Genomic DNA, 20067 nt, shown 5'->3' with positions numbered 1-20067 from the left:
GAAAGTGCTCCCTCTGGACCTCACAGGCCCCTGGTCTGAGGCTGACTCTCCTTTGCTCCTGCATAATTCAGCCCAGTCCTCACTGGCTCTGCTTCAGCAGGCCCTGTCCCTCTCCAGCTTCTCCATCTGTCTTTTGAGCCAATTGTTACTGCTGCTCATTTCCATGTGCTCCCTTGGCATCCAGGTTGCTCACACTCCCCTTGGACAACTAAAGCACTTCCATGCTCAGGAGACTGAGCTGTGTTCCAGGCACAGGAGACAGAGCAGCAGCCAACTCCCACATGCCCTACTGTTTGATGAATATGGAAAAGCTGACAGCAATCCCTTCCTGATTCCACATCTGAAGGAAGAGCTCAGCCCAAGGCTCAGAGCTCAGTGACGTGGCCAGCTGGATGCCAGGACAGAGCCAGGTCCTGCTCTGCCATGGAAGGATGGTGGACAGCAACTCCCTGCTTGGAGAGCCAGAAGTGCTGACCCAATGGCCTAAAGGTCTCCATTGCCTTCTCCCTGCCTCCACTGAAACCAAGGAAATGGGCCAGCACAGGAGGAGCTCCTGGTCAGCCCCGGGGGAAGGACCCAACAGTTGCAGTGCAGTGCAGAGAGCAGTAAGACAGATGGCAAGGGAAAAGAGAGAAGGGATTTATTACACTTCAAATTTAAATGCACCAAGACTTGCCAAAAGACATTAATTTCCCTCAGGTGTCCAGCAGAAAGGCTGAGCTGACAAATGCCACTCCTGGGCTCGGGGCTCCCCCAGCAAAGCCCCAGCCCCACTGCTGGTGCTCAGCAGCCACGGCTGACAGTGCAGAGGAACTGTGCAAACCATCAGGTTTAGTGTCCTTGTGCCTGCCTCAGCAGCGAATACACAGCTTGTCACTGCGTGTGACAAAGACAAGGCAAAGTACAGAGTGGGGTGGCTGGGTCTCCCACAAGACAAGGGAGTGGGAGCCCCCGGGTCCTGGCACAGAAATGCCCACCATGGTACCTCTGGCAGCCAATACCGCAGGGCAGCACCTCTGCCAGGAGGAACCACTGCAATACCCATAATGGAGACACAGCTCTGAACATCTCTGGGAAATTCATCTCCAGAATATAAAACGAGGTTTCCTGAGAAATAAAATTCACTCCCATGGAACTGGCGGGGCCAGCCACATGCACATGCATACACAAACACACACACACTTTCCCTGATCAAAGACCAGATGACTCCATGGCTTCTACACAAAAAAGGGGAAAGCTAATTAAGTTCTAATTTGCCCAAATTAGAACTTAACTATCTCCTTGTGTTTTTCTCTGCCTCCATGCCTCCTACACACAGACACAGCCCTGCTGGGTTACATTCAGTGCCATTACATTCACATCCTTCCTGAGCACAGTCCCCCAAGCTGTGAGGTCTGCTCCTCTCCTGCACTGAGATGAAGGGAGAGGGCCAGACCAGGGCTCTCTGTGGATCTGGAGGATCCCCAGCACATGACAAGCTGAGAGCAAGCAGGTACAGCACCTCAGTGGCAGTCTGCTGCTGGTGGCAGAGCAGTCTGGCCCTGTGCAGTGAGACCCACCAGAGGACACATGTCAGCTCAGACAGGACGACAAAACAGCAGCATAGGGGAACTCTTCATGATTCCCTCAGTAGCAGCTGCCAGCAGTAGTGAGAAGTGGGAAGGCCTATTCCACAGCCAAGCTAGACCTCTGCTGCCTTCATTCATAGCTCAGGACAAAAATTTTGGTGTCTGTGCTCAGACACACAAGATGCATACCACTTCTTCTATTCCCAAGCACTACCAGGGGCTGGATCACAAGGCTCTGCAGTCCAGCCTTCTGAAGCTGGGAAAAGCAGGACCAGGGTAGCTGATGGGCAGGGAGCCCTTTTGGTAGCCAGAGGCTGCCTTGATGTGCTTCCAGTGTGGTTCCAGCACACAGCCCTGTCAGCAGCAGGGTCTCTCACTTGAAAGGAGTCCCAATTTGCTGGAACATGTTCCTCATGGGGAAACCAGCACCCTTTGAAACAGCAGCACAGCAGCAGGCCCAGGGTGCTGGGTCACAACCGGGCATCACCAGTCCCGTTCCGAGGGCTCCCGGTACGGCAGCCCCAGCTGAACAAAGACATCTCTCTCGGTGGGAGTGGGCAGAGTGTGACCAGCTGACACCTTGACCCCTCCACGGCCTCGCACCACGGCGGAGCTGAGGGCGTGCTCTGACAGGCTCATGCCTTTGGTCTTGGCCAGGGCCCGCATGGAGCGGTTGAAGTGAGCGGAGCCGGTGAAGTACAGCAGGGCGCAGGCGAACTCGCTGTACGGCACCACGATGATGTCGAGCCGGCGGTGCCGCTGGGCTGGCCCAGGGAGCCGGCACACCCCCAGGTACTTCTTCTGCTCACCATTGTCCTCCTGACTCACCAGGTCATCTGTCAGGAAGCCTGGGGAGAGAGAACAGGCAAAGAGGAGCTGAATGGTAGTGACTGACACCTCTATGCCCCACTCCCCACTGTCCAGAGAGCAGCTGTCTCATAACATGCTGTGGAACCCAAAGGATAATCCACAGTCAGCCCCAACAGCCTCACCCAGACAGGAGAAGCCATGCTGAGCTGCAGCAACACTTCCTCTTTAACACTGCAGTGGGGCCAGGACGAGGGGCAGTACTTTTAAGGACTAACAAGATGTCCTGTCCCCAGAAAAAGCAATCACCTGTCCTTCAATGAATGTCATTCACCTCATTGCCTCCTCAGCTTGGCCATGCTAAGAACAGATCCAACCACAATGTGCCCGCTCCCAGCCTTCTTACCACTCCTGTGGAGGCTGTCAAGGAGCTTGTTGAACACTCCACGGTGAGACTGCCCATCTGGGTGAGTGACCAGCACATCCACATCTCCACAGGTGGGCTTCCCCCGACGGTAGGAGCCACAGGCCACACACACAAGCCCTGGCTTCAGGGCCAGGGCAGCTTGTCTGACCTCCAAGAAGAGAAAGAGGGATGAGGAGTCAGAGACCAGTCTCTTTATGCTCTTTCCATCAAGACAGCAAAGGATCTTGTGCTTGCTTTGAGGCCTGTCCTGCATCTCCAGGGTCTCCATATAGAGCAGACACTTGGCAGGCTGCCCCCACAAGAAGGCTGGCCTGCTGTCAGGAGACAGGAGAGCCGGGGTGGCCTTCATCCAGTCCTGCACCACCACATCCTACAATGATCAGCCCTTGGGGGCACTGGGCTGGAGCTAGGTTAGGACAAGCAGGAAGATGCAGCCCTGCTGAAGGGGCAAAGTACAGCACAAGCTTTCAGAGCCTTCCGTTTCTAAGACAGCAGGAGAGGTTTTTCAGCTGCCTGGCAGGCCAGGAGCACAAAGCTCGCCAGTTCTGCCCACAAAGAGAAATCAGTTCAACAGGAGACACTCACAGGTCCTGTTTCAGAAGCACAGATGGTCTTATGGAGTCTCTCAAGTAGGACCCAACAGCAGAAAATCTGGAGTAACCCTTGGAGTTCACTCCTGCAAAGAGCTCTGCCTCTGCAGGAGAGCTGGGCTTCCAGACCCAGAAAAAGCACCACTGTCCCAGCATTTTAGACCAAATGGATGCCAACATGCTGCTGCCAGCAATCAGACACATATAATCAAAACCTTCCCTAATGCAGTCCAGTCTCCAGGCTGGGCCCCAGCTCCTGTTTTCTGCAGACAGTGCTAATTCTGATGGCTTCATTCATTAAAAGCCTAAGAAAGGCTCCCAAGTCCCTGGACAGGACTAAAGTATTCTTGGTCTGATCATGCCAATCACCCTGCTGGCAGCAAATAATGAGGGGCTCAGCAATTCCCAGTGATGAGGCCATCACAGTGGCTGGGGTTCAGCAAGGCAGTGTCCATGTCCACAGCCCCTTGTCACTCTTGGGGATCATCCTTCATTAGCAAGAGATAAACCCATTAACCTTTGCCCCAAAGGTGCTCCAAGAAGCCACAAGCCTTTCTCATGCGGAGCAAGCCCTCCTCTGGTGTCCTTGCCCCCCTTCTAGCTTTAAATGAAGATTTCTAGAAAATTCCCAGCCCCACCCAAGAGCCTAAAAGCTCCTCAGATCTCACTGTGACAGGCAGCACAGACAGTGACTAATCCCTCATTCTCTCTCCTGGGCCTGGATCAGAGGTGTGTGTGAGTGTATGGAGGGGAGCACAGTAATCCCATCAAGATAACAATAGACCCACCCCCAAGAGCCAGCTCCTCAGCCCAGCCTGCCTGGGAAAGGGACCACTCACCACCAAAATGGCTAATCCGGCACACGGGACTGACACCCCAGCAGGAGCCTGGCAGGGGTTTATTCTTCGTGGCCAGGCCCTGTGGCCGAGTGACAGGGTCACGCTGGCTGCTGCCTCCATGGTGATCCGAGAGCACAGGGGTAGCAATGACAGTGTGTCCCCCAGGCTCTCTGCTCACATTAGGGTACACTGACTTAGCAGCCCATAATCCTGGAGTGCCACAGCATCGTAGAGCAAGCAGCACCCATTTGCAACCTGGATTCCCCCTTTGCTTCCAGCAAGGATATCCACCCTCTATCCTCCCTCTGACAATCAGATCACAGGGTGCTCACAGATTCCTTCGGAGAAGCAGCACCAGGGAAACCTCAGCTGAAAGCAGACATCTCAGATGTGAGAAGAGACAGGAACGAGGAGTTGAGAACTTGCTCATCCCACCATGCCACATGCAGCCTTTTTCAAAGCAGTGTGTAGAACTAACACCTGTGAAGTATCCTCCTCCTTGCCAGGCACTCATACTGAACTTTCTGATGGGGCAAAGTAGGTGCCTTGTGTGCCCATGCCCATAAAGGATCCCCCAAGCACTGACCCCACTCAGAGGAGAAGCTAAAGAGCTCAGCTATAACACTGAGGGACATTTTCAAGTGTACCTTTCACAGCAGCTACTCCACTCTGAGGGCCTGGGGCTAAGCTACTCACGGTCTGCTCTATTTGTGCAGCTTCCTCCCGAGGCATGCGCTCCAGGAAATCCGTGTAGTGCTTCAGTCCCACAGCTTGTTGGCTGGTGAGGGTCGCCTTGGTGCGGATATCATCCAGTGTCCGGAAACCCTAGTGCAGTCCATGTGATGATATTCAAACATCTACCAAGACTTTGCTCTCCAAACACTTTCCACCAAGATTTGGAGAGACTGTATTTAAGCTATCTCAAGTCCAGGCCAGTCACAGCTTCTGAGATCCCATGTAGAGAACGATTAGGGCCTGGCTCCTAAAATAAGGGATTCAGGCAATCCCACTACTACTACAGACATCTCTAATCTCCACCCCACAATGACTCTGAATCTTAACTAAACCTGACAGAAGGCTACTGCTCTTAAGGCAAGGTATTCCTACAGCCTGAAGGAAAACAAGCAATGCAGGTAAAGGAACAACACCCATAACACCCCAATGAAGGAAATCCTACAGCATGAACACAACCATATTTTTAAGACAGCAAAGAACCCAGTCACAAACCAAACACTACAGGAAGCAAGGCTTCATTAGCTCTGTGCTCGGGAGACAAACTGTTTTTAAAGAAGGAACCCACCCAGTGGACTGGGTTGTTCATGTTGGCACAATTACTTCAACCTCATTTTTACAACTTCCAGACAAGGCGGATGACTGGTGATAGCTACAGGAGCCAGCCAGGCCAACAGTCCAGCAACTAGATCAGGAGCCATAAACAGTGTGAGATGAGCTCCAACAAGTGACACTACAGAAAAGGCAGCATGTCCCCCACTCCTCTCCCCCACATCCTTGTCCTCTACTCCCACCCAAATTCAAGTCTTAGCTGGGCGCATTCCATTCTCCCCAAACACACACACAAGGGGACCCAGCCTTGTAGTTTCCCCCAAAAGAAGAAAATTAAAATCTCATCCATGGATACTGGCAATTAAAAAATATTTGTGAAAGTAATTCTGCTTCAGCAGCAGCCTTCAGACCATAGTCTGAGAGCCCCTCATGTAAGGCACTGAACTTACCTGCTGGTACCACATCTGAGCTGTCTTGACCCCTGCTCCCCAGATGTTGGAAAACAACTCCAGCACAGGCACACTCTCACTGATGTGATCCAGCTTGCGCAGGTGCCCACTCTCCAAGATCTCCAGGATCTTCTCTGCCATCCGCTTCCCAATCCCAGGGATTTTACAGGCTTCCTAGAAAGAAACTAGAGCTGCCACTGGAAAACCAAAGATCACACACAAGCTGGGGAGCTGCTACCCACCCATAGCCTGGTTAGTCATTTCATCAGTAATTGGTAAGTGGCAGGATTAGTTCTGCCTAACAGTCTTCTCTCTAGCCCAGGCTTACAGAGGCTTGTCAATTCAAGGGAAAAAGGAGAAGCATGAAGAATAGGACAGAAAAACTAACATACTGAACAGGTGGACTGTCACAGTGCATAAGACTCAGATCCAGTTAGTTTTATATATTATCTCAAATGATGGCCAGTTGCTGCTGATGAAGACAAAGGTGAGAACGTCCCTGCATTGTGCCCAAGGAAGGCATTTATCATGAGTGCTCAGATCCAGCCCTAAAAGGCTCAGATTCCACTTTTCTGCTGTTCTGAAAACACTGCAGGTGATCAATGAATCCAAACTTGCACTTGCTACACAACTTCCATCCAAGGTCTATCTCCCTGCTCCACCACCCTGGGAAGGTGTTTTACCTGGTAGGAGGTGACTGGTTTGTGGTAGCTCTTGAGCGCATTGATGGCTTTGGTGTAGCCCAGAGCTCTCCACTTGTCCCCCTGAACAGAGTAAGCCTTTGCCAGCACTTCCAGCTTCTCTGTGATACATTGGTTGTGATTCTCCTTCTTGCTGTTGGAAGACTGGGCACAAACCCACTTGCTGGGAGGCTGGGCCACTGTGGAAGAGCTGTCACTGGTCTCCTCTGACGATTTCACAGGGTAGCGGCCAGAAATCAAGGCTTCCAGATCTCCCTGGGTGACACTAGCATCTTCTCCTTCACTGTCTTCATCATCAGAGTATTTCTTTAGGGAGAGATAGAAAAGCAGCCATGTGAGAATAAGTGCATGCCTCACATATGTCCCCTTGGCACAGGCTACTTCTGAGACTAGAAAGTCAGAGCAATAACCAACCTCCCGGGCACGCAGTGCTCCAACTGCCACCATTAGAAGTGGCTGGTTATACACACACCACAGCTCTTCACATCTCAAGCTACACGTGCACCCCTTGAAGCTACATGCACATCTCACATAGCACAGGAGACTAGACTGCTGTCCCCCTGTGATCCAAGCACACACACACCTCCTACAGCCAAGCCCCTGACACCTAACTGAGATATGACATTGACTAAGTGAGCAACTGCTGCCAGCAGCAAGGTGTGGTAATGCCAAATCCCTGGCTGACAGAGATCCTGACTCTCTACTCCCACCGGGAAACCTTTTGCTGGTCTGGTGGCTGCATAAGCACATCTCTCACATTCAGACCCTGCACCTTCCACCCCATGATGCAGAAGACAGGAGACAGGCACTGAACTCTGTTTTCAGTTTAGAGACACAAAATCTTAACAGAGTAGCAAATTAAAACCCCCGCATTTTCCCCATGGCTATCTGCAAGAGAAAAGGGGGAGGAAGGAATGACACAAAGGACTCCACATTCCTCAGTGACAGAAGAAAGAACCAATGTATGCATTTGCTGATACCCTCAGCATTAGGATGCCTCTGTGTAGACTTAAGAAACAATGAGCCTTGACTTCAGGTAATGAACAAAAGGGATAGAAGAGGGCAGCTGCACAGAGGCTTTGTAGACTGCTTTGCTCACAGGGGTCCCCCTTCTCTCCTGATGTATAAACACAGGAGTCCATGAAGGTCCAAGAGGTTCTGTGCTGTGCAGACATAGGGCTGTTTGGGATCAGTCTAGCAATTACATGCAGCACAATAAGTCCAGTTATGAGTTTTTGCAGAGCATCAGCCTAACTAAGTCAGAGCCAGATCTTACAACCTCTGGTTCTGCTGCCTAAGGAGGCAGGAGGTCTGGAGACACTTCAGCTCTATATCTTGCAGGAATTGTATTTAGGAAGAAGAGGCGGGATGTTTCCCCTTTGTAATCTTGTTTTATAACCCTGAAAACTGGGTCAGACTGAGGATTTGACAGACCAAAGCAGTTTTATTTGCCTTGAAACACAACTGCCTTAAGATGCTGTTCTGTCTAATGGCAGAAAAGCCTCAGAGTGCTCAGATAGATTAGCAAGCCTCTCAAAAGCATTTAAGGAGCACATTATCCAACCACAGTGCAAAGAACTCTGCAGCTGGAGCTGGATGCAATTGCCATCCTCTTGGCCATCAGTGTCACACAGGTGAAACAGCACTTACAGCCCTGACTCTCTACACTTGGCTAACAAAGCTGATGGACCTTTTACAACCACACATGCAAAAACAACTAATCCCATTAGCTTCTAAGATGTTCCGGGATCCTAGAGCACCTGACTTGCTAGAGCTAGTGGGTGAGACTGGGATGCACATGGTTTGTCTGCAGCACAGCAGAGGCCACTAATAACCCAATGCAGATATTTTAAGGACACCACCATAATCATTCTGGTAGCAACTCAATCCACTGCACATGTGCCTGAACAGGGTGTTTGCCAAGGAGCGGAGAATGGGTCAGTATGGCTCAGGCAGGAACGTGGGATGAAATATCAGAGACAGCTTCCTGAAAGGGAATATTCCTCAAAAGGATGCAGAGGAAATATAATCACCAAAGTGAGCCTTGAACTGATCAGAGCACCAGGACTGCTTCAGTTGGAAATATTCTGATGATAACAGCAATTTAAGAGGTGGTGTTTCTATTCTTAATACATAAAAAGGACAAAGAGAAGCAGAAACTATGTCCACAGCTCAAGTCTGCCAGCATCAACTCACTGAAACATCCAAATGCCTTCCCTTTGCTGAGAAAATCTCACATTGTATCCCTGCAGGGATGCTCTTAGCCAGCAAAAGCAGCATGCAGGATCTGCTCAGAAGGAGATGAGCCTGTGCAGGAAAGCCTTACCTCAGCCAGTTGCTGCTGTCCAAGGGTGCTCAGGCCCTGCTGTGAGGAATCCACCACCTGTGATTCAGTATCTCTTTTCACTGTTCCCTCCTCTGCCGGGGGCTGGATTTCTTCACTGATCTGCTGCTGTTCTTTCTGGAGTTTTGCCTCCTCCAGGTACCTACCATGGATCAGATGCCTCAGTACAGGAGGAGGACTTCTCAGTCCCCAGAATTTTGACTGAGAAATCCTTCTGCATGTTTTGGGATGGAGCAAACAGCCCATATGAATTGTACTCTCTCAGATCACAGATTAATTACTCTGGTTTTAGCTCAACTCCCCAGTTACAGTCTACTTTACTGATCTGAAACTTCCACTCCTATCTACCTCACCCTTGGACTCTCTCTACAAAACTTTACCAAAACATTTTGATCATAACCTGTGCCTGTTGCTCCGTTCCTTATTTCCTCTTGTGTGTAGTTGTCAATTCTCTCTCTACCTTTCATCTGCAATAAGTAAGAAACATAATTTAATCCTCAGCATTTTAAAAAGAAATCTTTTTATCACTGATGGATTATGAAGAGATGCCTTTAGCACATGTAGGAAGCAACAGGACTCCTGTTAGCACTTCTGGGCTCTATTCCATGTTTTGCTACCCCACAGAACTTTGAGTCACACCCACAAGAGCTGCAAGGAGCTACAGTCCAAGATTTTGAGCAGAGGTCAAAATTTAGTTCAGTTTAGGGTAGAAGAACTGTAGGGAGGAATGATAGTGTGGCATTTGCATACCTGTGAGGGATGAAGACACCATAGCCAGTAGTACTCAGCAGCTTCTGGTCTCTGATGCAAGCACTTAGCCAGGATGCCTTCACCAGCTGCAGCCCCGGGGGCAGCTTGGTTAGTTTCAGGAGCCGAAAGGCCCGGTCACAGTCCATGTCTTCAGCCACAATGACATGTGTCACCTCCAGGGAGAGCTGGCTCTGTACGACACCCCCATTGTGGACAATCTGCTTGTGGAAGATCTCTGCCCTGGCCTGGCCAAGGCCAGCTTGCAGCACATAGGCAGTGACGGGTTTCAGCCACTCTGCTGAGGGAAGCACAGGGGCAGGGGCTCAGTGACAAGACAATGTGCCCCAAGCCAATAGGGCTACATCTCACACAGGATTTGATGGCACTGGCAGGCAGTCTTTGGGGGGCTCCAGCTGGACACACCAAAGCAAGCTGACCATGATCTCTACAGAAAACACACTAAGGGCTGGAAAATGACTCTGGGGAACAGCACTTCCAGTTAACAAGCTGGGTAGGAGTATTATATTCCACATCATAGGGACACAGGACTTACCCTCAGGTACCTCTGTTCCTTCGTCTTTTGGGATCTTTGGAGGGACACTTTTCCCTGAGTCATCCCTCACCTTCTTCCTCTTGGGAAAGGCTTTTACAATCCCTCGTGGCTCCATAGGCCTGGTGAGAAGGTTAGCAGCAATTGCTGAAGACAAATAAGAAAGAGCAAGGTTGCTTAGAACAGTGTTACCCAATCACAACAACTTAGAGATTCACTCATTTTTCTGATTTTGTTGGTCTGAAGTTCTTTTTTTGTTGTTGCCTTCCAAAAACACTCACCCTGAGGGAGGCACCCAGAAACAAGAATTGCAGCCAACAAGGTCACAAAAATCAAAAAGTCACTTAAGTCGGCCCTGCTTGAATACCTTAAAAATCCCTAAGGCTGAGTTCTTATAACGGAAAGCATTCAACTACTTTAACATTTTGGAGCTCCTTCCTGCCCAGCCAAAAGAAGCAACTGCATTTCCTAGATACTTCTTAAGCACATTCCCAAGAGGGAAACACCTCTCCTGCCAGGGCTGAAATCCAGTCACTAACAAAAAGAAATAAAACAGTTGATTGACACCAGGTGTTTCACAGAGCCATAAGAAGAAAACTCCCAACTCAGCTTCAGCTGAAAACAGCAAATTAGTAAAGATTAACTAGCCAAGTTTAATATGGGTACAGCTGCAGTTTTACCATCACGAACCCTGCAAAAGTAAACTTCAGAGCTTTAAGTACCAGGATAGCAGGAAGCTCAGTTTTCTGTAGCCCAAACGAGCCCCTGAATCACTGTATATCCCAACAGCCCCTTCCATCAAGTCAACGCCAACTTGGTTTCCTCTCTGTGGAGCACTCTGTGTTCCACTTAAGAGGTTTCTCACACGCAGGCCAGCACAAACCTATCCTATTATGCCTGGAGAGCTGAAAATGATCCCACCTGGCTGTGTCTTCTTCCTACCGTCTCATCTGAGCATTAAACACAACCCTCTGAAGATCAACCCAGAGCTCAACTCAAGTCCTTGCTCTAGCGAGTAAGAGTTCAGCTCCGGGGGAACAGAAACCCTGCTTGCATTCCTAAAACTCACCTTCGCTGAAATGTTTCTGTTTTCTGGTCGTTTTGACCAAAAGGAACCCTCTGGAAACAGTAATCCTTTATGTTAGACAAAGGGAAAAAACCCACGCCGAAGCCCTGCCAAGCCTGTGGGTGCCCAAGTCCATTTCAAGAACTGGGCAGTGTGTTTCTCCAGGCCGGATTTTAACTCGCCATAGCCACAGCCCGCGCGCGGGGTGCCAAGCTTGCCTTGCCCAGCCTCCTCAGGCCGCGAAAGCCAAGGACACCGACCCGGGGCTGGCAACACCCGCAACGCCGGGGGCAGCAAGAACGACCCCCCAAACCTGTTAGCCGGGCCGCGGGGGGACGAGGGAAGGCGGGGGCGTATGGGGCGGCGATCCGACCGTACCCTCCCGACGGGACGCACCGCAGGAGGGGAGCCGTGCCTGGGCCGGGTCGGGGCTGTGCCCGGCGGGGTCGGGGCTGTGCCCGGCGGGGTCGGGGCTGTGCCCGGGCAGGGCTCCGCTCACCCCGGCCCGGCCGGGAAGCGCTTCCGGCGGCGGGCGGAAGTTTCGGCGTTGCCGCGGTGACGCCGCGGCCGCCATGGCGGTGCCGGGCTGGCTGGAGCGGCTGCGGGCGGCCCGCAAGACCGCGCTGGTGCAGGACGGTAACGGCGGGGCGAGGGACGGGACAGCCCCCGCCGGCCGCCGCCGTGGGGTTTGGGGTGACTCTACGGCGAGCGGGCGAAGAGGGGAGCGCTGCTGGGCACAGCCCCGCAGCCCGGGCAGGGCCCCAGGGAAGGACACAAGGCCGTCAATGCAGGGACACTTGGCAGTGCCCCTCTGTATCTCCTGGCAGTGGGATGGGGTCCCGGACAATGGGATAGTGCCCCAGACAGCGGGACAGAGCGTCACACCCAGGGGTAGGTGTATCCCTGTTTGCTCTCACCACCTGCTTTGCCTCTAGGGAAGCGAAAGATCCACTACCTGTTCGAGGATGGGAAGGAGATGGCTGAAGAGTACGACATCAAGACCGGCCAGTTGATGAGTAAGTGTTGCTCTCAGCTGTCCCGTGGGTCGGGACAGAACCGCAGGGCCGTGGGTCTGCACGCTCAGAGCTGGGGTATGGAGAGAGACCGCCTGGGCAGGAACAAATTACCTGTACATATCTTGGGAGATAGGCATGGCTGTAGCGGGATTTTATAGGCACATACGTACAGTTCCGTTTGCAGCCAGGGCTCTCTGACTTCCATGGCACAGCCAATCTTGCTTTAGCCCAGGATCTTCCCCAAACACCTCATTTCTCACAACAAACTTGGATGGACTAAATGGTATTGCCGTTGTGGTTTCCTGGCACTGAGTCTGTACCACATACAGGGCTGAAATATGCTTTTTGGTGGCTTCTGCAACCACAAAAAAGCACGGTGTCAATTATGGCTCTTGTCCAAAACCACATCACCTGCAGCATGGCACCTGTTGCAACCCTGCCATGGTTTCAGCACCCAGTAGCAAAAAAGAGAGGCATTCGGTACAGAATTTCCAACTTTAGGAATAAGCTGGTTAGCAGATCCACTCACACCAGAGTGGAAATTACTGGAATTAAGATACACGTGTTCATCTCATCTCAGCTGCGGGGCAGCTTTGGCAGTCATTTGCTGGAGTTGTTATAGAGCAGGATAATGAAAACCCTTCTTGTCTCTTCCACAGGTAGAAAATGGCGAGAGAAGAACACTCTTGGGGGCTCTGGCAAGTGGCAGGTAGAAGTGGGAGAGCCGACCTCGCCACTCCTGGGAGCACTGGAGTCAGAGCTCATAACGGAGAGCAGCTCAAATGTATGTAAGGATCTGCAGGCACCACTGCATCTAAAATTACCTAGTCTTGTGCTTACAGCAGTAGTTGGTAGATCACTCACAGCCCAAGAGACAGCCTTAACGTGCCCAGCACTCAGCTGCGCATCATCCCAAAGCTGCAGGGCTGGGTAGAAAGAAGGTACAGCCTAGGTTTTTTGGGGGTCTTCAAGAGATTTGTCATTTCCCTAAGTAAAGTAACTGTATTGCTGTGTTGGGCAACTACTGTCCTGGCTTCTGAAAAAGCAGGCTGACAGGGGAGCCAGTGCTGGGACAAGTCAAGGGATGGAAAACAGAGGCGACAGAAATGAAAGGCCAACACAGGCATGCATAGCAGAGTACAGCCTGTTTCATCTTCACACCCCTCTGGCTTAGAGGGAAGACATTTTTGTCTCTCACCATCTTTTCTACAGACCTAAAACACAAGCACAGATCTGCACAGTAAACTGGGGCAGAGCCAGGACTGAATCCAGCAGGTCCCTAGAACAGGCAGAGCACAGTATTTGGTTGCCTGTGAAGAAGAGGCCCAGTTTCACTGTAACCCTCAGCAAGACTCCCTTGCTGAAGTTTCAGCCTCCTGCAAGCAGAGCAGGCAGTGCCCTGGGCAAAGGTAAGGCAAAGGAAAGTGGTGCTCAGGCAGCTTCTTGAGTTACTCCCTAATGTTCCAGTGTGAAAGAAGAGCTACTCCCATGTGGAGTCTCACAAGGTAGTACAGGAAGAAAGGGGCAGGGAGGAGAGAAGGCAGCTGGAGGGGCCTTGCTAAAGGTATGTGTTTGCTGTAGCCTGTCTTCATGAGGAAGGATACCCTGAGCAGCTTCCAGTGGCGGATCCGTAACCTGCCCTACCCCAAGGAAGTCTACAGCGTCTCCGTGGAGGAGGAGCAGCGCTGCTGTGTCATCCGGACCACCAACAAGAAGTCAGTAAGGACAGAACTGCCAGTACTGGCAGTCCCTCGGGGTGGGCTGGCACAGAGAGCAAACTAGTGATTGTACAGAGGAGTTATCCCCTCTTGCCTTCTGTCCCTTGTGTGCAAGGGCTGAAGGGCCCCACCTCGCAGTGATGTCTCCTGCTGCCCAATTTCCACTCCCAACTGCACCAGACACATTTACAGTAGAGCTCCTCAAGCTCTGCACTGGCCTTTGCAAATTCGTCTCTTGGTTCCAGTAGTGTGGTGTTTGCTCTGTCCTTTCCCTGTCAGATGTTGCTGCCTTAGAAAAATAAAGTAAGAGCCTTGCAGACCTTTGGAAGGTAGAGCATTCCATCATCTCCCTCTGACACGACACTTTGATCTAGTCACTGCATCTCAGAATGCAGCAGATCCAGCAAAGTCGGGGGCACTCAGACAGACAGATCTCCCTGCGTAAACCTGTCCTGTAGTCACAATGCCAATGACATGATCTGTAAGTAGCAAGAAAAAAAGACAGACTGAATCTGGAAAGGAAGCACTATGGTGTTCTACCAAAAGAGATTTGAGATTGGAGGGAAAAGAAAAGGAAAATGCTTTTAAGCATCATCTTTTAGTGTGTCAGTACATGGAATGACACATGCACTGTGCCCCAAAGCATGTAGATGCTCAGATAACCCAGGATGAGCGGTAGTATTGGGAAGGAGGGCACCGAGCGAGCCGCGGGAGCACAAGGGAGGATGTTGGAAGTGGCTGTAGGTGGTGCTGTCGGCACAGAACTGCGGCCCCTCGGCTGCTTCACGTCGCGGCACAACGCGAGTCTCCCGGTGAGCGGCTGCTCGAGCACTTCACGTCAGCACACCTGGAGGCTCAAAAGCAGGAGGCTGGGAAGGGAGAGCCTACCCCATGAAAACAGCAAGCAGTTCCAGCTGTAATGCAGAAAGATGTTGGCCTAAATGCACGCAGAAGAATTCACAGAAGAGTGGCACTTTAGTAGGGAGGGCTTTGTAGCAAAAGATGAATGAGATTCCATCAGCCACATGTGGATACACGTGGAGCTAGAACAGGAACGGAGTATGTGATCCTAAATCCAACCACATACCATCACAACGAGGCTTATCTACCCCCAGTCCTACTGATAGTAGTGTGTATGTGGGAATTTCCTCGCCTGCTTAGGTGCTGTAGGGTTATAATGTAGCACTGAGGCTTCACCCACGCCCTACTTGACTTCAAACTTTTTTTGTACCGCTGTCAGGAAATCAGCTGACTCCCCCACAGGCAGCAGAGAGTTACAGTCTCATAGACTAGTGTCAGAAAGAGTCGAGGGACTTAACAGCAACTCATGGTCTGCTTATGACTGTTAAGGACTTTTGGAATTAAAGCTGAAAGTCACCTCATTGGGGACAAGAATGACGTTGCTGTCAGTAGAGAGCAGGGACAGACTCCAGCACTGGAACACTTAGTACAGGCTCCAGGATATCTTAGATCATTTCTCCTGGGTCTCAGCCAGGGCAAGGCAACACTCAGCAACTAATTCCAAGATAGCAACAAAGGCATGGAGTCCACAGAGAGAACGCACATCACTACGGGAGAGAAAGGAAGCCTCGGAGCCTCTCCAGCACTTGGAAGTCAGCCACGCTGCTTCTGAGCAGCAGAGCTGTGCTGACTGCCAGCCAGAGGCACAAGTAACAGGATGGGCTGCCAAGTCACTACTGAATAGCTCAGCTCTAAATTCTCAGCATACCAGTAGCAGTTTTCCCTACAGGCTGACAAAAAGTAGGTTTCCAGTAGGAAAATAATAGAGGTGATTTCACATACGTACTTTGGATCTCAGGCCAGGACTCATGCTCAGAGTGTAATACTGCCCTTGGCCATGGGGTGAGAGGCGAGGGCAGAGAATCAGCCTGCATCAGCAGGGATAACCACCCATCAGCTACCTCCCCAGCCCAGACAGGAGCTCTTCACTTCCACTAGTCACTCCCATTCCCTCTGGCCACGGCAAGGGCTGCTCAAGTGGGATTTGCTTAAAACCTCTTGCTGTAAAATAAATCCATTAAACTAAACTCTAAAAACAAACCCAGAAAGCCACCTCCCCAAACGCCAAACCTGATTCAATTATTGTAGCGAGAGGCAGTGGTAACGTTAGGAGGAGGAGGGGGTGGCAAGGCAGATCTGGTTTCCTTTGATCTTGTCACAGATTTTAGTTTGAGGCCAGCCAAAGCCATTCTTCTCCCCTTCTCCTTAGTCCTGGGGCAGCAGAATGCTGCTGTTTCATTGATGACTTCCAAGGCCCTTTGAAACAGTGGGTTTTTTCTGTGTACTGCTTTTTTTTTGTCTAATCGGTAAGAAGTTAACACTTCCTTAACATGTCTTTGTGTTCATCTAATCTCTGCTGTTTAACCTTTGACATCTCCCTTATTATCCATGTCTGCCACCTTTTCCAAATACCGACAGCAGTGACAACACAGAACGGTTTGAGCCCTGCGGTAACAAGCCGTGTACATTCCTCCCACTGCACCGGGAGAGCCATTTGCTCTTTGTAGCTGTTTTCACCGTGACTTGGAAAATAAACTGCAATTTGGGCAGAGGTAGCTAAAGAGGCCAAGCCTCACACACAGCCAGCTGAATGGAGGACCACCTCTCATGGCATGACAGCAGCCACTGCCTCTTCCCATTCTGCTCCAGGCACCTCAGTACCGGCCACAGGCCACTTCCTTGGAGAGGACTGCCCACAAGAGTGTTGGAAGAGATTAAGAATCCAACCATGCCTCTGGGTGAGCACAGGACCACCAGCTAGCGGTAGAGAAGCAGTAGATGCAGGGCGAGCCATGGCAAGCAAGAAAGATCTCAGGCAAACACAGACACAAGTCTACAGAGTTCTGGCCCCAAAGTCTTAGGAAATCTCTTTGCTGCCTAGAGAGCTTTTAACCTCTCCAGTTCTGAGACATATCACCTTTCTTTCATACTGAGCAAAGCCCAAGGTTTGGTTGGCGGAGAGACACAGGCTGGACAGGCAGCTGGCAAAAACCTCCCCGTCCTCTGCTTGGATGTGAGAGGTTATTGGAAGACTGGGATAGAAACCAGGAAAAGAACAACTAGGAGAGCTGTAAGTGCAGGTGAGCATCACAGCCACCATGTGGGCTGCATGGAGACACTGCAGGGCAGAGGCTTGAGTGACTGTGGGCAGCTACACCTGGAGATCTGCTCCCAGGGCTATGCCTGAGCACCACCGTGCCACCAAAGCAAGAAGTTTATCTAGAAAGCACAGCAAGAAGTCAAAAAGATGGGTTTAGGAAGGATTGCAACACAAAATGGTGCATCACTCAGAAAAGTAAGTCATATGACACAAGAGCTTTGACAGCTGTTTTGACAAAAGCTAAATGGATCTGCTGGAGGGAATGAGAGGCCACGAGCAGGGACAAAGATAAGGGACACCTCTTGGTAGGGCTGAGTAGTCTATGCCTAACCATGTCTGTTAGTACTTAAGGGCAAGCTGGAGGGACCAAGCCTGCTCTCACACACCAAAACACTTCAGGACTTTGCCAGCTCCGATTTCCAGTTTGGAGGTTTGTTTCTAGTGCTCCTGCCAGCCTGGGGGCACCGGCAGGCAAACAACATGGTACAGGGGCCTCCTGCCAACCCTGAGAGATCTATGGAGCTCATCTACACCTTGTAAAACAGCAGTCTGTGTCTCAGCACTGCTAGCAGAGAAATAGAAACCCCACCTTCCTTAATTCTGTCTCCTCTCTCATTTGTAGGTACTATAAAAAGTTCTCTATTCCTGATCTGGACCGATACCACCTCCCCTTGGACGCAGCTGCCCTGAGCTTTGCCCATGCCAACAACACCCTGATCATCACGGTGAGGTTTTAGCAACACAGAACAGCACTTTGCTGTTCTCTTTATGGCCACAAAGAAGTTAAAATTCTTACACGTGGGGAAATGAGGCAGAGCAGGAAGATCTGCTGAGGGTCACTGATGAGCCCCCTTCTCTGTCACACAGTCAGTGAGAGTTTCAGATTACACTGGGCATGCTGACACTAGCCAGGAGAGCCCAGACTGCAGGAGGGGCCCTGCCTACTTCTAAAGGTGACTTGCAGGTGGAAGAGTGTCTGTCATGCCCTATTTTCCACATATCCTCTCTGTCAGGCCTGAGCAAGCCTCTACTCTCAGTGACAATAAGTTTCTCTTGGCTCTAAACATAAGAGTCCAAGGACCTGATGCACTTAGAGGTCTCTCAATCTTAAAAAAAAAAAAAAAATCACCTGCTGCTTTGTGTCAGAGAGGGAATACTCCCACACACATGGTGGTAGCAAGAGACACGCTCCTTATTGCAAGGAGCAGACAGATGCTTTTGAGCAGCAGGTGCTTGTCTTCTTCAATGCAGAAGTCAGCTACCCAGAGGGCATGCCCTCTGCAGGAAACCTCGCAGCAGAGCTGGGGTGCACATGCAGAGGAGATGGGCCAAGGGGAGCACCTTGAGTGCTCCTGAGCTTCTGTTTGCTACGGGCCAAAAAGCACCTGCATCCACTACTAAACTGCAGCTGGGCGAGGGGCCTCTGAGGGGTGAACAGAGGAACTGTAACTCTTACTTCTCTCTGCATTTAAAAAAAAAAAGAATTTTATATATATATATATATAAATAAATAACACTCGTGAACATACAGTTAGTGAGCACAGCAAGGATTTGCTTGCCAGGATATTCCAGAGGGGTTGGTGGGGGCCAATTGGAAAGTTCTATTTGCACTGTAAAAGATGCTCTAGATCTTGGAAAATGTCCTTAGCTTGATGGCACCACCTCTCCAAATGGGCTTCAGAGGCAGCTGATATCAGCAGGGCCTCCCTTGGCAGGAGGGCCCTGCTGGGCTGGTAGCACCCAGCCCCAGTTGGTCTGCTTGGAGAAGAGACTGACCAGGAGTGCTTAGGGAATGTCTCTCTGTCCTACAGTACCAGAAGCCGAAGGAGATCCTGGCCGCAGAAGAACAGCTGCAGAAGGAGCTGAAGAAGATAAAGGCAGCTAACAGTGGGGATGGAGACTGTAAGACCCAGTAAGCAGTGGCTGCTCAGAGGTTGAGGTGAGGGGCAGCTCTCTGGCACAGCTTCACGGTATTTATTTTGCCTTATCTAATAAAAATTAGTTCTGTGGTTAATTGTGCCATTTGGAGGAATCTTTGTAGGCCCGGGGAGATGGCAGGGCAGTTGATCTGCTGCCTGGTCTGCTGATTTATGCAGACATTTTATAGAATCATAGAATGGTTTGGGTTGGAAGAGGCCTTAAAGATCATCTCGTCCCAACCCTGCTGCCATGGGCAGGGACACCTTCCACTAGTTGAGGTTGCTCAAAGCCTCATCCAACTTGGCTTTGAACACTTCTAGGGATGGGGATGATCCTTCTATGAGTTGTGGAAAGCTGCAGCACACAAAGGAAGCACACCGCATCCACAGCCAGCAGCCCTGTCCCCATCCTCCATGAGCAACATGACACCTGGCTAGTTCCCCTTGGGAATTCCCTCTGTCTGCCACCATCACCATCACCATCACCATCAAAGGCAGTAATGTTTGGAAAACAAGAAAACCCTCCTCATACCCTTTACCTGCCTGGGATATGCTTGGAAGCAATTCCCTCCTGTGCGGTTGTGCAGGTCCTCCGTGCAGTGAGAAGGATGCTCTGGTGACCCTGGTATCTCTGCAAACAGCACCAGTGCTTAGACCTGAGTGGGCACAGCCTATGAAACAGCTGCTCCCTCACCGTGCACAAAGTGACATGGCTGTGCAGGAACCGAAAGGCAGCTGCCTTCATTTGCATGGCAGAGGGGGAAGCAGTGGCTGGGCCACTGACCAGCTCAGGAGCAGCAGTAGCCCACCCTTCTGTGAAGGCACAAACGTGGCCATTGCAAACCTCACTGCACAGGAACAAGCCAAACAATGCTGCTCCTTTCCAACTCCCCTCCAACAGCCACCCCTGTGCTTAGA

The 20067-nt window shown here is 51.0% G+C and overlaps 2 protein-coding genes across 5 annotated transcripts; one reads left to right on the top strand and one right to left on the bottom strand.

Moving 5' to 3' along the window:
• Positions 1-617: 617 nt before the first annotated feature.
• On the bottom strand, positions 618-11895 carry POLL (DNA polymerase lambda). 3 transcript variants are annotated; one of them, XM_064663120.1, is made up of 9 exons: positions 11875-11895; positions 10313-10456; positions 9760-10057; positions 8992-9151; positions 6648-6971; positions 5965-6138; positions 4928-5056; positions 2782-2950; positions 618-2416 (listed from the first exon to the last, which is right to left on the bottom strand). In XM_064663120.1, the coding sequence occupies exons 2-9, from the start codon at positions 10425-10427 to the stop codon at positions 2052-2054; spliced, it is 1734 nt and encodes a 577-aa protein (XP_064519190.1). In that variant the 5' UTR covers positions 10428-10456; positions 11875-11895; the 3' UTR covers positions 618-2051. The 3 variants fall into 3 exon arrangements, with proteins under 3 accessions (XP_064519190.1, XP_064519189.1, XP_064519191.1); XM_064663119.1 differs by lacking the exon at positions 11875-11895 and adding an exon at positions 11379-11857; XM_064663121.1 differs by lacking the exon at positions 11875-11895 and adding an exon at positions 11379-11857 and having other exon boundaries at positions 9760-10054.
• Positions 11882-19244, top strand: DPCD (deleted in primary ciliary dyskinesia homolog (mouse)). 2 transcript variants are annotated; one of them, XM_064663125.1, is made up of 6 exons: positions 11882-12011; positions 12311-12391; positions 13051-13175; positions 13973-14106; positions 17853-17955; positions 19042-19244. In XM_064663125.1, exons 1-6 carry the CDS (start codon positions 11948-11950, stop codon positions 19144-19146), a joined length of 612 nt encoding a protein of 203 aa, XP_064519195.1. In that variant the 5' UTR covers positions 11882-11947; the 3' UTR covers positions 19147-19244. The 2 variants fall into 2 exon arrangements, with proteins under 2 accessions (XP_064519195.1, XP_064519194.1); XM_064663124.1 differs by having other exon boundaries at positions 11933-12068.
• Positions 19245-20067: the final 823 nt, after the last annotated feature.

The sequence above is a fragment of the Pseudopipra pipra genome, chromosome 8 (genome assembly GCF_036250125.1).
Source record: "Pseudopipra pipra isolate bDixPip1 chromosome 8, bDixPip1.hap1, whole genome shotgun sequence".
Taxonomy (NCBI): domain Eukaryota; kingdom Metazoa; phylum Chordata; class Aves; order Passeriformes; family Pipridae; genus Pseudopipra; species Pseudopipra pipra.
Note: the sequence above shows the minus strand (reverse complement) of the source record. Positions and strands in the feature narration are given on the sequence as shown.

Excerpts from the sequence above, each read along its gene's own strand:
- POLL (XM_064663120.1), bottom strand. The coding sequence starts at position 10,427 with ATGGAGCCACGAGGGATTGTAAAAGCCTTTCCCAAGAGGAAGAAGGTG. Across the intron at positions 10,058-10,312 it reads AGGAACAGAGGTACCTGAGG|CAGAGTGGCTGAAACCCGTC; the intron begins GTAAGTCCTGTG and ends TGCTTCCCTCAG. Across the intron at positions 2,417-2,781 it reads TGACAGCCTCCACAGGAGTG|GCTTCCTGACAGATGACCTG; the intron begins GTAAGAAGGCTG and ends CTCTCTCCCCAG.
- DPCD (XM_064663124.1), top strand. The coding sequence starts at position 11,948 with ATGGCGGTGCCGGGCTGGCTGGAGCGGCTGCGGGCGGCCCGCAAGACC. Across the intron at positions 12,392-13,050 it reads CAAGACCGGCCAGTTGATGA|GTAGAAAATGGCGAGAGAAG; the intron begins GTAAGTGTTGCT and ends TCTCTTCCACAG. Across the intron at positions 17,956-19,041 it reads ACAACACCCTGATCATCACG|TACCAGAAGCCGAAGGAGAT; the intron begins GTGAGGTTTTAG and ends TCTGTCCTACAG.